A 15,551-nucleotide genomic window follows, 5' to 3' on the forward strand; every position below is an offset into this window, starting at 1 on the left:
ATGCGTGCCAGTTTTCCCGTCTGCAATTTCCGATTGTCCGTATTGATTATGACGTCTTAATTTATATTGATGTTGTAGTGAAAAGGAAAGAAAATGTAGATGAAATATTGTTTCGATGCGCGGCAACTCTTTGTCTTTACGTAATACCTTATCCCTTGAAATGTATGAATAATATTTGAAAGATTAGGAATAATTATTTTATAAATGAGACTTGTGCTTGTCTCGTACTTTTTGAAATTTATGGACTATAAAAAATCTTTTATGGGGTAAAGAAAAAAGTATTTACATATTTGAACTTTTTCCAAAAATTGGTATTGACAAATACTTAGTATAAAAATGTCATTCTGTTAATAATAAATATCTTTGGAATTACTTACTCCGCTAACAATTTTGTTTCCTTTGATATAAGCACAGGGCAATATTTTGTAGTAATATGTCATCTGTCTCATCAGACACCGATGCTGAATACCAGAGCTACTCAGAAAGGACATTAGCTATTATAAAGCCAGAAGCTTACGAAAACGCAGAGGATATTGAAAACCATATCTGTGATAATGGATTCATGATTTTAGCTGTTAGTAAATGTTTATTATAAATATCGTTATATAGAGATGACCAAAACAGTTATCGGTGCTATATTTTATAATACTCCGAAACGCACTCATTTTTGTTTCACTAGTGTACGTCAGGAATTTCAGTACCAGCGAAATTAATTCCTGTTATCAAAACTCATTTTGAATGTGATAAATTTATAGTTCTTGTTGACCGGAAATTACAGGTGAAAGTTATTTTTGGTTTTCTTTTCATTATCTAAAACTTGATTATTTTTTATTTACTCCGATACTTTTTTAACCCTTCGGGTGCCTGGTGGGTAAAACTTACATGGCGTGCCTGGTGGGTCTGTGGGACCCGGTAACAAAATGCTTGTTTTTAGGGTTCCGTACGTCTGAATACAAAAACGGAACCCTTATAGGATCACTCGTGTGTCTGTCCGTCCGTCGCTTACAGTCAATTATCTCCGAATCTATTAGACCGATTAAGTTGAAATTTGGTACACATATCAATTCCTGTAACCCAAACACAGAGGTGTGACGTGAGTAGATGAAATCTGTATATGGGGGGTCATTTTGGGGGGGAAGGGGAAAATTAAAAAAAAAATATCTGAAAACTGCATCGTGTGGCATATCAAATGAAAGGTCTTGTTGAGAAGATCTTAAATGTTTTTTTTTGTAATTTTAAAATAAATAGTTTCCAAGTTATTCAAGAAAATAGACGAAAATCGACCATTCCCCCCCCCTTATCTCCGAAACTACTGAACCTAAAATTTTGAAAAAAATACAGAAATTAGTTTTCTCCTTATAGATTATAGGAAAACCTATAAGAAGTCCATGATATTAAAATAACATGGTAAATCACTCAATATTGTGCGTACCAACTTACATTTGCAGGTGGAATGTGTGGGAGAACATATTTTTAACTCCAATGTTAAGTTTTGTTAAATCGGTTTGTAGATGAATATTTAACGAAAAAAATAAGCCCATAATGAGCATTCTACGACCAATGTTTTAGGAGATATTAATTAATTTTTCAATTTAATTCCGCCCGCGGTATGACAAATAAATGCTTAGTAAGGCGCGGGCCCTTACTACGGCATTATGAGACATGACCTTCACGTTGCTCTACTTGAGACAGATTTGTGCGCTAGTGTCTTGTTTCAATAATATAGTTGTAAACAAATCAATGAAGACATAAAAGTGTTATAGTATGAATCGTTTAGAAAAATTAAAAATTTAAATGTAGAATTTATGGGAAAACCGATCAGGATGAAAATGTGCATAGAAGTAGTATTCGAGTCCATAATTAAACTTTTTTTTTTAAGTTATTCATATTTTTTTTTCTTTTAATTATAAGAATGTGACTGATTCTTTTTTATTTTTTATTATTATTTTTTTCCTTCAATTATTCGTAAATTTTAATTCATCTATTATTTGCAGTTAAAATTATAGGTAGGTGAAAAATAAAATGTAATGTGTTATACGATTTTTTTTTAATTTATTTAAAAATATTATTTAATTATAAATCATGATCAAATGGTACATGCTTCCGAATAATAATCATTATAAAATATAAATTGAAAATATTTCGTATGGGAGATTATATTTCATTTTCTACTTACCTCTAATTTTCACCGCAGATCATAAATAAATAGAAATTTACAAAAAATAAAAGGGAAAAAATTAATAATAAAGAATAACTAAGAAACAGTCATTTTATTTTTATAATCAATGAAAGAAAATATAAATAAATAATAATATATACATATATACCTATATTATACAGTATATACATATATACATATATTATACAGGTAATATATACATATATACCTGGAATACTACCTTTACGCACATTTTCATCTCAATAGATTTCCCCAAGGTCGTGCCCTCCACTAGTCAGTCCGATCAAAGTGATTAAAATATATTAAAAAATTCATCTCTACATTATATATATTTTCATTGGTCGGTAATCTTATCAAATACAAAATTTTCACAGTTTGAAAAGAAAACATATTTCGATTACACTCGATTAAAATTTAACATTCTCATTGCTTTATAGCGTCAAAAATTCGAGGTATAATTAATCTATTGTTATACAAATGTCTCGATCTCTGATAAATATATTACAAAATATTGTAATAAAATGATTGTTTAAGCAATTGGTTTTTTAAACAATAAGTCTTATAATTTTCTTCAGGGGTTGTTTGTTTTTCATATTCGATTAATAATTTAAAGAAAGAAAATTAAAAATCGAACGTTTTTGAAGCATTTAATGACGTATTGGCTGGAGTAATATTAATGTGATGCGCGCTGCGCTGCGAGTGTGGTGGGGATTTCGAGTCTATGTCACAGACACAAGGCCCGCGCGGCTCATTCGCGCGGTCGGCTCCCTATGCTGCAGACGTATCCCAGACTTCTATATATTGATGTGATAATTTTCGTCGTTTCTATCGTAGTAAGATTTATTACAAAAAAAAATATTTCACAAAAAATATTTTTCCCTATTGAAAATGACTTCTGTACAGTTATCATATAACTATCTGTTGGATAATGGTAGTTATGTTGAAGAAGATGTTGTGGAGGAGTTTAACTCCTTACTTAGAGTAGTTCATGGGTATCAAAACCGAAGTGTTTATGAGATAACAACAGAGAGATTGCGCCAAAAAGCTCTCCCTGTTGATCCGAACTCAAATTTTCTACAGGTTTTATTTCGTCCTGATTCTGACGATTTTTCGAAAGTTGGGCATTGGGTTTGTGTCTATTATTCATCTCATACGCTCAAAGTTTATGATAGTTTGTATAAAAATCTTAGTGAAATACAGGCAGAGTATTTGAGAAAATTGTTTCCTTACATTCTAGAAAATGAAATCATATTTCCTGTTGTACAAAAACAACCAAATTTGATTGATTGCGGCTTATACGCAATAGCATTTAGTACTTCAATTGTGTTAGGCCTTGATCCATGTAATATTAAATTCAATGTCGAGTTTTTAAGAAGTCATACTTTAAACATTCTTTTAACACATAGGCTAACAGAATTTCCGTCTACAGTTATTAATCGTGGTGGACGTCCCCAAAACAAATACTGTGGCACTAAGTTAGAAAGAAAACGTATTGGTGAAAGAAACAAAAAAAGGCGCCAAAAAATCAATAAACTATCGAACTGTAGTCAAATAGAGGTTTTAGGGAAAACTGTTCTCTCGATTACTATTCCTGTTTCCTATGAAACATTGGAAAATCCTAATTGTTCGTATGATCAGAACGCCCCTATAAATAGTAATTTCAGCCCAGTAAAAAGTACTTCGCTTATTGCTTGTAAAAGAAAATCGTCAAGGATATTAGAGAATAACCTCAAACGAGAAAGATTATCCAGATGTAGTGATGACACTAAAAATAGAAAAAAAGAGCGAGATAAAGAGTCGAAAAAACTGCAACGTTCAGTACCTCGTAGACGCAAGACGGAGCAAAAACGCAATACTGTTTCGCGTCGCATTTCACGTCAGGATCGTACTTACAGGGAACGCGAACGGGTACTTAACACTGCATCACACCATATTTTACGTCAGGATCCTGCATATAAAACGCTAGAACAGGAACGTGATACCATAGCGCATCGTTTATCACGTAAAAATCCAGAATACGCTACTCGTGAAACCGAAATTCGAAATATACGAAATCAGAATATTGAAAATGATTGGGACAAAATTGAAAAACAATTCTTTGATTCTATTTTACATGGCCACACAAGCATTTGTTCGTGCTGCGGAAGATTGTGGCATAGAAACTCCCTGAAGTCATTAAAAGTAAATCATCTGTCTTTTTTCCTAGATGAAGTCATGAGAAACATAAAATTAAGTACATTTTCTGATAATAATAATTATATGTTTTGCTACACTTGTCATAATAATTTGAAAGCGGGAAAAATACCGAGATTAGCAATGAGTAATGGTTTACTGTTCCCTGATATTCCTGACGTTTTACAAAAACTTACACCACTTGAGGAGCGATTGGTTTCACCAAGACATATATTCCTTAAAATAGTAAGAAAAGGGCAGGGCCTTGGTTATCAACATGGATTAACAGGTGGAGTTGTTAACGTGCCTGTGGATGTAAATACTATGATTTCAGCGTTGCCTAGACATCCATCTGATAATCACATTATTACAATAGAATTAAAACGGAGAATGTGTTATAAGCATGGTCGAAAAGAGCGAATCCGGCCGGACGTAATCAGAGAAGCTGCAAAGTATTTAGTGCAAACTGATTTGTTTAAGAAAATAGGTATCAAATATGATGAAGAGTGGATTTACGATGACCAATCCGATGACGAAAATTGTCTCGAAAAATGTACGTGTGATGTTTTGGCACAAGAAGAAAAAAATATTAACCCTGGAAATGTAGAAACTCTATTAGATAATGAAAAAGATGTTACTATTACAATGGCGCCAGGAGAAGGTAATCAACCAAGGTCACTAATTTATGATGAATATATGGAAGAATTAGGCTTCATTAAAATACACGGAGGGGTTGAGCGGAAATTCAAAATAAATTTGAGTAATTCCGAAATTATGAAATCAGAGATAACAAGATTTGACCGGAGAGCCATGAGGGCTGACTATTTATTTACTTTGTTGAAAAAACAACAAATGTTACAGCTGCGAAATAATATTTTGACCTGCTTACGAAAAAAAGTAAATAATTCTGTACCTATTATAGTTTCCAATCTGCTGAAAGATGAGTATTTGAATAATCTTATACAGCATGATGACGGGTATAGAGTTTTGTGCGACGTGAGAAATTCACCAGCTCATTGGGAAAACGAAAAAAAAAAGGTACTCGCTATGGTTCGACAATTCGGAGTGCCAACCCTTTTTGTTACTGTGTCAGCTGCAGAGGCCAAATGGCCAGAACTTATAAAACAACTTAAAAAAACTGTTGATAAGGGAGAAGTTAGTCTTAAAGAGGCACGATCTATCTCTTATGAGGAAAAGGCACGTCTTATTCAATCAGACCCATTTATTTGTGTCACATTTTTTGAAACAAGGCTTAAAGAATTGATGAAGACATGGTTAGTTCCATCAGGACCATTTGGGGACAATAAGATTAGCCATCAGTACCATAGGATAGAATTTCAACATCGTGGATCGCCACATGCACACATAATGTTGTGGATAGAAGGTGCACCAATATATACTCCCGAAGACGAAACTTCTATTGAAAATATCATAAAATTTGTTGATATGATCGTATCTTGTGACAGTAATGAAATAAGTAACGATCTTGTAGCAATACAAACACACAAACACACTCACACATGTCACCCAAAACCAGACCGACCATGCAGATTCGGAATACCTTTCTTTCCAATGGACAAAACAAGATTGTTGACTGAATTGTATAAAGACGATCCTTCCACAGCAAAATGGAAAAAAAATTCTAAAAAGTTAAAAGAAGACCTATCTAATGTTTCTAATGATATCACATTTGATGATTACTTGAAATCCACTGGATTAACTATATCCGAATATATTTTAGCCGTAAGAGCAACACTCAAACGACCAAAAATATTTTTGAAAAGAAAACCCAAAGATATCTTGTTAAATCCGTTTTGCAAAAAAATATTAGAACTACAGCAGGCGAATATGGATTGCCAGTTTATATTAGATCCTTTTGCATGTTCAGTTTATATTGTAGACTACATTAATAAAACTGACAGAGGTATGTCCAACTTACTTAGAGCTGCTGTAGAGGAAGCTAAAAATGGTAATGCAAATATAAAAGAATCTCTACGTGCGATATCTAAAGTGTTTCTCAATTCATCAGAAATTTCTGCGCAAGAAGCTATTTACTGCCTCGCAGGATTGCCTTTGTCTCGTGCCAGCGAAGCTGATATTTATATTAATACGGGTCATCCAAACGAACGAGTAGGTATTCTAAAGCCGATGGAAACATTGAAGTCATTGAATGCTTCCTCTACTGATATATTTCAAAAAAATTTGTTAGACCATTACATCAATCGACCACAGGATGATTATTTCGAAAGAATGAGCTTGGCATATTTTGCTGCCTATTATACCTATTCAACTAAGCTATCAAAATCGTACGAGAATGAAAATATGGAAGAAAATACCGAAGATAGAACAACTGGTAGCTGGATACAATTATTAAATAATGACGGCTACATACGAAGAAGATTAAAGCCTAAAATAATACGTTTTCGACGATATAATCGTGAGCAGGACCCAGATAACTTTTATAGAGAGCAGATTATGTTATATGTACCTTGGAGGAATGAAGAGTCAGAGCTTGTAAATGACGAATTAAATTTAGAAGAAATTTTCCTCAATAAATGTAATATGATAAAATCAGAAAGTATACAGTTCAATTCCTTAGGAGGGCCAGAAGAATTTGAAGCGTTATTAGCAGCGGTTCGAAATGCAGAAAATGATGATGAAGAAAATGATAACAATCGAGCTGAAGCAAGAGCCTGTGCTCTAGGTGAATATGAATTGGAGACCCAAGAAATTGATCCCGACCATTGTTTGCAATTACAAGGGGAACAAGGCAATGACTTGATATGTAGAGTAATTGCTCAACCATTATTAATGAACGAAGATCATGTGCTCGCATTACTAAGAATGTTGAATAGTGACCAAAGAAATTTTGTTTTGCACCTAGGAAATCTGTTCACGCAACAATTAGAGCTCCCATTTTATTATTTTGTCAGCGGCGGTGCTGGAGTTGGTAAAAGCTTGCTGATAAAGGCCCTTTATCAATATTTAATGTTAATCTTTAATCGTGAGCCTGGAACTAACCCAGATGAAATAAAAATATTACTTTGCGCCTTTACTGGCAAAGCCGCGTTTGGTATTGGAGGACAAACTGTTCACAACGCATTCTGTTTGCCAATTTCACAGTGTGGTAGTACTATGCCGTCTTTGTCGGCAGGCACGGCTAACACATTAGCTAGTAAGCTATGTAAAGTTAAATTAATAATTTTAGACGAAATATCTATGTTGGGAAGTAGGACTTTCAATCAGATTAATCGCAGATTACAGCAAATTTTTCATACAGACGTCCCGTTTGCTGGTAAATCTATTATTTCTGTAGGAGATTTTAATCAATTGCCGCCAGTTGGAGACAACTGGATTTTTCAGCCTAATACAGGACGTAATCCGATGGCAGTTCTAGCTGGTGCACCATTGTGGGAACCATTTCGGCTGTTTCCGATGACTAAAATAATGCGTCAGAGGGATGATCTCAATTTTGCTATTGCTTTGAATAACATGGCTACTGGTAATATGAATCACATTGATATTCAACTTATCAAGTCGCGGTGTTTCAAAATGAGCAGCTTACCTGCTGATGCTGATGGTGCTATACATTTATTTGCAAGTAACAAAGAAGTGGACAATTACAACAAACAAAAATTATCACTAATGAATACTGAAGGTTGTTCTGTCAAGGCTATAGACATAGTTTCCGGTTCACCCAATCCGATAGCAAAAAAAAAAGCATTACAATCAGTGAACGCATTACCAACAATGAAGACATACGGCTTGCCTAAGATACTGTATGTGAAAATAAGTGCCCGATATATGATAACAGTAAATCTAGATACATCTGATGGACTAGTTAATGGCACTACAGGATTACTGAAAGCTATAGAATATGGTCGCCATATCACTACTAATGAAAGAAGACCTTTGCGATTGTGGTTACAGTTTGATAACAATGTCGGTATTGCGACAAGGAATAAATTTGAGGTTCATACCCGGAATCACCATGCATATATAGAATCTCAGTGGACACCGCTAGAAACTTCTACGTATACAGTGAAACAATGGAAGTCATCGAACCTCAAGGTACATCGGTCTCAATTTCCAGTAGTACCAGCTGAGGGAATGACGATTCATAAATCTCAAGGCTGCACTATGGAAAAAATAGTTGTTCATTTGAGTAGAAATGTGAAGCGATCAATGTTATATGTAGCCTGTTCTCGAGCTACTTCAGCTAGTGGCCTTTATTTGGTTACATCAGATGGTAATTTCAATCCCCCAGCAAAGGTATCAGAAAAAAGTGCAGTTCATTTGGAAATGATGAGACTGTTAGAAAATAAATTGATACCCCAGTTCGAAGTTTTACAGTCACCAGGAGATGAAATTCAAATAATCTTTCATAATGTACAATCATTGCGTAAACATTTACTAGATGTAAAAGCTGATTGTATAATTCATTCATCTCATATTACATTATTCGTAGAAACTTGGGGCTCTCGAAGCGACAATTTTGAGTTGGAAGGTTTTGAGCAAGTGTGCAGAATAGACGGTCCCAATGTATTGAATGCAAATCCCGGAAGGGGTGCAATAGCATATATAAATTGTAATTACGTCAATGAATTAGATGACGGTTCCAATAAAGGTTTATTTATAGATAGTCCAGGAGGTGGACACTGTGAATGTCTTCAATTCAAAGCATTTGGTGTTCAATTTTTAACCGTATATAAATCACCAAGATGTCTTCCGAAAATTGCAGTCGAATGTATTAAAAAGGCTATTAGTGCAAACGAAAAGATTATTATTGCCGGTGACTTTAATATTGATTTTAAGGACAAATCAAAAAATGAAATATCAGAATACCTTCTGTCACTCGGTCTTACTCCGCGTATTCAAGAATATACAACAAGACAAAATTCAACAATAGATAATATATTTAGTAATATCCCTCTCCAATCAGGGACCATTCATACTTTTTTTAGTTACCACAAACAAATTTGGGTCAGATTTAAAAAAAACATATAGGTAACATCGTACGGAACCCTCTTCACGCGAGTTCAACTCGCACTTGCCCCCTTTTTTTTACTTACTTTATTAGTCAGAACGCCAAATAATGTGTTTATATTTATTTTAGAGCTGTTTAGCTATATGAATGAAAAATAAAATTAAACTAAAGTTCTTCTACAAAGTTATATTAAAAAAATTAAAAAGTCTCTAATTTTACGTAATAAAAATAAACACTTATGTTTAAATCGACAATATTAATTTTTTTAATTGAGGTCAACGATCAAACTTTACATTAATTTAAGGCACTAATTAATCAACTTACAAACTTTTATATTTTGATATAAAAGTAACAAAGGTATTGCTTGTAACTAATCTGTATTTATGTGACAATTTTCACAATCAAAAATTGCGTGTTCCAAGCAAATATGACTTGTGCAAGACACATAGATGTATTTAGACTTGTGATCTTTTTGGTTAGGACATACATAACAACGCTTTTTCGTACCAGCATTATGTTTTTTGGGTGGTGGCTCTGAGGGTTCCCCTAAATGAGTGCTAATTCTCTTACGTAAAGTAAGATAAGATTTTGCATCTTACAACTATTACGTCGTTTAGTCTGATGTAGAGCAGTCAATACTATGCCCATTTTTTTATGAAGTTGTTTCTAGTATCCGAATTGTTTAACATATGAATAACGTTTGCATTAACATTGCGTTTATGCCAGTAGTGTTGAGAATCCAGAAACAATAATCAAGGCCTTTATACATATATTGATCTGTGACCAAAATTACTTAATGGCTGGGACATATAAATCACTTTTGATGGTTGTATATATGATATCCCTGTTATTTGGTTCGTTATAGACTTTTACTTCTTCCTTGTCAACATCAGAATTACGTATCTGACTCATCTTCACTTTCATCAAAAACTACATCCTGATCTTTATTTTCTTCAAAATTTCTCTCTAAAGCTTGGCGAATTTCATCATTTATTAGTCGCATAGTCATTATAACTGCATCAATATTTTTTCCATAAATAATTTACCACCCAATATAAATTAAAGAGACAAAACAAAAATAATAGCTTAAAGATTAAAAGTTACGCCGCGTGCCTGGTCGGGTCCCTGAGACCCGAGCGCACACAAAATGCGTGTTGTTTGGATGGGTGTACGTTGTGGACAGCGGGAGAGTAGTCAAAATAGCCGTTAGTTTATATCGCGAAGCTACTCGGGAGTGCAGCGGGTTTGCTACAAAAATTTAAAAGTTATCGTTGATTTTTTGAAGTGACGGGTCTGTCAGACCCACCAGGCACCCGAAGGGTTAAATGTTCTAGAAATCTGTATATCTAATGAAATTATATCTATATTACTAACTAAATACATTTATCTTGAACCATTAACGTAGGCTTTTACGTAAGAAAAATTGTTATTTCCATAACCTGTTGATAGCGAGCGATTAATATCGAGTAATAACCGGGAGTGAGCTAAGCGTGTTTACCTTGTTACGGTGGAAAATCACCCACGAGGGACACACCCACCACCAATAGATCAGTACGATAGACTTTTTCTTTGACAAATAACACCTAAGTTTTATTTTACTTTACTTTTTTTACGTGAGGCAACGAACAGTGGATACAAAATAAAAAAAAATATCTTAGAAAATGTTCTACTAATTACGATCTCATCACATATTTACTGTCTCATTAGGCACTATCATATTGTACAACATGATTTAAAAATATAAATTAAACATAAGCAATAGAGATAAGATTTATAATATTTTTTTGTAACTATTATATAATAAATAATAATTAATGAAACCAATAAATTATAAATGAGCATAAATAAAATTATTAATTTTTTTTTTGAACTCAGGGCGACTATCTTAATCCAATTGGGCAATATTGATTTGACAATTAAATATGATTTTAATTCATAGATATTGTTTATAAAGTATGTCATAGTAAATACATAACAACAATACACAGATATCATTCGAGTTTGTTATATTGAGATAGACTAACAGTGAGCTTAATTTATTACTTTCTACATTAAGTAAGGAGGTCAAGCAGACATTTTCATTGACGTATGCAATGAATTGGACATGAATTTATTGCGTTTGTCTACAGAATTAACGTTTTATCGATGTTATTAAATGACTCATAAAGAACAAATTATGTTTCTGAAGTACCTAAATGTTTACGGTCTCTGCATGTTAACATTTATTTTTATATTATTCAGTGGAAATGTTGTGTGTCTCTTACGGATTTATTGTCGAGTTTGATCCCCTATTTTTCACAGGTTAATCAACTTATAGCGTTTTCACATGAATAGATATTAATCGATCAAGCTAAATCGAATGCGATATAAATTTTCTGAACAAGCTTTTAATCAAATTGAAGGAACATCGAGCAGGAAAATCGATTTAACTTTTATTGATTGCAATTAATTTTTTTTTTATCTTCATAATTATGATTTTGTTGAAATCATTTAAAAATGAATTAAGTTCCATATTAGTTAAAAGTTAGAGTGTACATAATACTTGTTTTCGGTCGCAGCTTCATTTGTGTCGTAAGTTTTACTTAAAAAAAAGTAAAAAGTTTACAGCTTTCTCTGCGGTTTCAGTTTGCTTCACTGAAAATTTTATCAGATTCGGTTCATCAAATTAGCTGTGAACGTGAAACAGATAGACATACAGACAGACTTACTATAAAATTTATGATACTATTATGTTACTGTAAGGCTTTTTTGTAACTTTTTAATTCTTTTTTTTTAGACTTTAATGGAATACGTGTTTTCCTTCCATCTCAGCTGATGGAAAGTGTAAGTAGTTAAACTAAGTTACTGTATATTGATTTTTTTGTTGGAATGTTTTGTAATTACGTCAAGGCTTATTCAAAATTTTAGAAGAATCCATTGATCGTGATTTCGCTCAAAGGGTTGCACGATGTCCGTGTGGCCGGCGGCGCGTGCGAGAGAGGGTTGCGGGGTATGCAAAATATATCAGCATAGTTGAGAGCGAGGGGCGCGTTCATTATTCCGCGACACAGCCAGCCCTTGTTAGTATAGGGCTAGCAAACAGTTCATTTTTTAATTGTTTCTAATTAAAATATTTTAATTTATATTTTATAAGTGTATGTTTAACTCATGTGCCCACAGGTTTCATGAAGTTTCAAATAATCAAACTATTAAGGTTTTTTTTTAATATATGTTAATAGCAAAAAAATATAAATCCTGCAAGCAGAGCTAAAATTTAAAAAAAATAGTTGACGTTTTATAGCAAAAGATGGAACAGATTATGCTTTGCTTTGAAGCATTTTTTTGATTATGCTTTCAATATATCTTTAGATATTAAAATCTCTTTTTTGTTAAATAAATATTGTCATAATTATTTAATAAACTAATTAGATATCTGATAACTTTCAAATCATCAATTATCTATAATTAACAAATAATTTTGACAAAATTAAGGTGTCAATAATAATATATCAAGTTTGAAAAAATGTTGTTTTTAAACGTTATTATTAATCTGTTAAGTTATGAAAAAATAATCAGGTCCTTAATTTATTGAATTTATAATTATTTATAACAATATACAAATTTAATACAAATTTTAATTAAAAAATATAATTATTTGTAAAATGTATACATTAACAACCCTGTTGCTGAGTAAGGTTTTGAGCACCCTAGCTTAGGGGCGGTCACTGCTGCTATCTATGGATACCATAAAAAAAAACTAATTACATATTCCCATTGACGTTTCGAGTGGGTCTGTCCACGACAACTTCACATGTTAAAAATTAGATTTCTTTTAATTAATATTTCAAAAGAGAATTAAATCCAGCACTTGATTTTGTATCGAGCTGTGTGTGATATCTTTGATTTATTTATTAGACGTTTTAAGTACATATATATTCTAAATATGATATTCATATATATTCAGTTTTAAAGTATTATTATATATGTCAGTAGTAAACAGTACAGTAACAGCCTGTAAATTTCCCACTGCTGGGCTAAGGCCTCCTCTTCCATTAAGGAGAGGGTTTGGAAGATATTCCACCACGCTGTTTCAATGCGGGTTATATTCTGTATATACTAAGTGTAAATTAATTTATTGTAAGTATTTTTCGATATTGCATTGTTTAACTATTTCTTTTCATAGTCAAATATATCTACGTACTATTACACATGTAAAAACGTAATAATTTAAACAATATGTCTTAGAGACATGCAATATTTTTATATATGAATTTGCTAATTAGTTTTACCAGGTTTTAATTAAATGTATGTCATATCTGAACAGATCTATGGTTAATTTTTAAACCCAACTTGATGTTATCATCGTATTAAATGAGTCATATTTCGTATGTATGCTTTAGAGTTTATGATAACATAGCATGAGACGTGTGTCATAGTTTATTCTCTTATAACTTTTTATGGGTTTTGTTTACATTATTTTATTTTATTGAATAGTTAGTTGCCGATTTCAAAATGCATACTAATTCTTAGTTAATTTTGCAAAATAGTTATGACTGAAATTTTACTTTAATAATTGATGACATTCCACGCGATAAATATAAGTTGATATAAATAAGAGTTTAATTAAATAACACGTTAACTATTGCTATCGGGAGTATAAATTTTTTTAGGTTATACTGTGAAGTCATTCACAGAGCCCTGTCGTTTTGTCCTGTTCAACGCTTAATCTTTCTCCTTTTAAGAGAACTGCCATCAATTTGGAATAAGATATTTGAAAAAATATTGGTAAATACACGCATATGCAGACCTGTATTATCATCTGTATAATTTACTGGACTCCGTTTTTTTTTTTATTTAATTTATTACATCCACAGGCTCGCAGATGCCCGTGCCTTTTTTACATTATAGTACTAGACTCGGCTTAAAACAGTTGCCGTCCCCAATTTTATCTAGTTATGACAAATTCATCAGTTAAATCTAATTTTCAGAGACGTGAAGTACGTCTCACTCCAGAGCAAGCCGCAGAGTTGTATAAAGGCCACTACGGCAGACATCACTTCCCGCATCTCGTCGCTCACATGTCCAGCGGACCGATCATCGCACTCGTACTTGCCGCAAGGAATTGTATACAAAAATGGCGAACTTTGATGGGACCCGCTAGGTCTGACATAAAAATTGTTATTGTCTTTCTCAAGTGGAATATCTGAATATCTTTTTACTTTTTATTTTTAGTTTTACCAGTTAGTTTACCTAACAATATAATTTGAATTTTAAAAATAGAATGTAATATCAAGGTAATGTTCCATTAATCCTTGGTAAAGAAGTCCCCTTTTTTTAAAGCTTACTGCACATGCTGCTCTTTACGGGTTGGTGGTTAGGCATGTAACAGGAAATCATGTTGTGTCATGTTGCATATAGTGAAAAACATGTACCTATAATCTACTTTTAAGGGTGGTGGAAGCCCAAGCCTACTGGCCCGACAGTCTACGCGCGTGCTACGGACGGCGCACCAAGTACGGAGACTACTTCAACGCGCTGCACGGTAGCGAGAACCATGCAGAGGCTTTACGTGAAATACACTTTTTCTTTCCTAATAGTATATATCCGTTCAGACTTTTAAATCCAAATATAACGAATCTGTAAGTTATCTTATTTTGACCGTGACCGCTCGTTAACGCTATATTATAACTTAAACATGTATACATATAAACATAATATAAGTTTATAAGGGAACTAACACTTGCATTTTTTCAAAATTTAAGTAATAACCTTCAATAAAGCTTTTACATTTTTTTGCGTCGTTTTAAATAAATAATTGTAAGTGTCGTAAATAGTGAAATTTAAATATAGTTTTTAATCAGTGATCGTTGGACCGATACTTCGTCGATGGCAAATCAGCGATTACATTCAAAAGTATTTATCGCCGACGCTCACTCCCGCACTCACTGCACTCGCGAAAGAGCGCCCGGACGAGCCCTTGCTGTGGCTAGCTGATTATTTGAACCATCATAACCCTAACCAACCCGAGTGGACTCCGCAACCGAGAGAACAGAGGGAAGAAGAAAAGTGTCATACGCCATTACAGTCGAAGGATTCCGATCAATTAGTGAAATAAATTTAGTCTAAATTGGTTAAAATCTGATATGCACTTTTGCGTCATGTTGCTAATAAATTTTCTACTAGTTTGTATTGGCTTTATAAAATAATTTCTTAGTATAAAACATTCAATGACAC

General features: G+C 32.9%; 1 protein-coding gene across 1 annotated transcript; it reads left to right on the forward strand.

The window, feature by feature from the left end:
- Positions 1-389: 389 nt before the first annotated feature.
- Positions 390-15,466, forward strand: LOC124532173 (nucleoside diphosphate kinase homolog 5-like). Its single transcript, XM_047106905.1, has 4 exons — positions 390-574; positions 14,306-14,478; positions 14,768-14,913; positions 15,179-15,466. The coding sequence occupies exons 1-4, from the start codon at positions 434-436 to the stop codon at positions 15,430-15,432; spliced, it is 714 nt and encodes a 237-aa protein (XP_046962861.1). The 5' UTR covers positions 390-433; the 3' UTR covers positions 15,433-15,466.
- Positions 15,467-15,551: the final 85 nt, after the last annotated feature.

The sequence above is a fragment of the Vanessa cardui genome, chromosome 8 (genome assembly GCF_905220365.1).
Source record: "Vanessa cardui chromosome 8, ilVanCard2.1, whole genome shotgun sequence".
Classification (NCBI taxonomy): domain Eukaryota; kingdom Metazoa; phylum Arthropoda; class Insecta; order Lepidoptera; family Nymphalidae; genus Vanessa; species Vanessa cardui.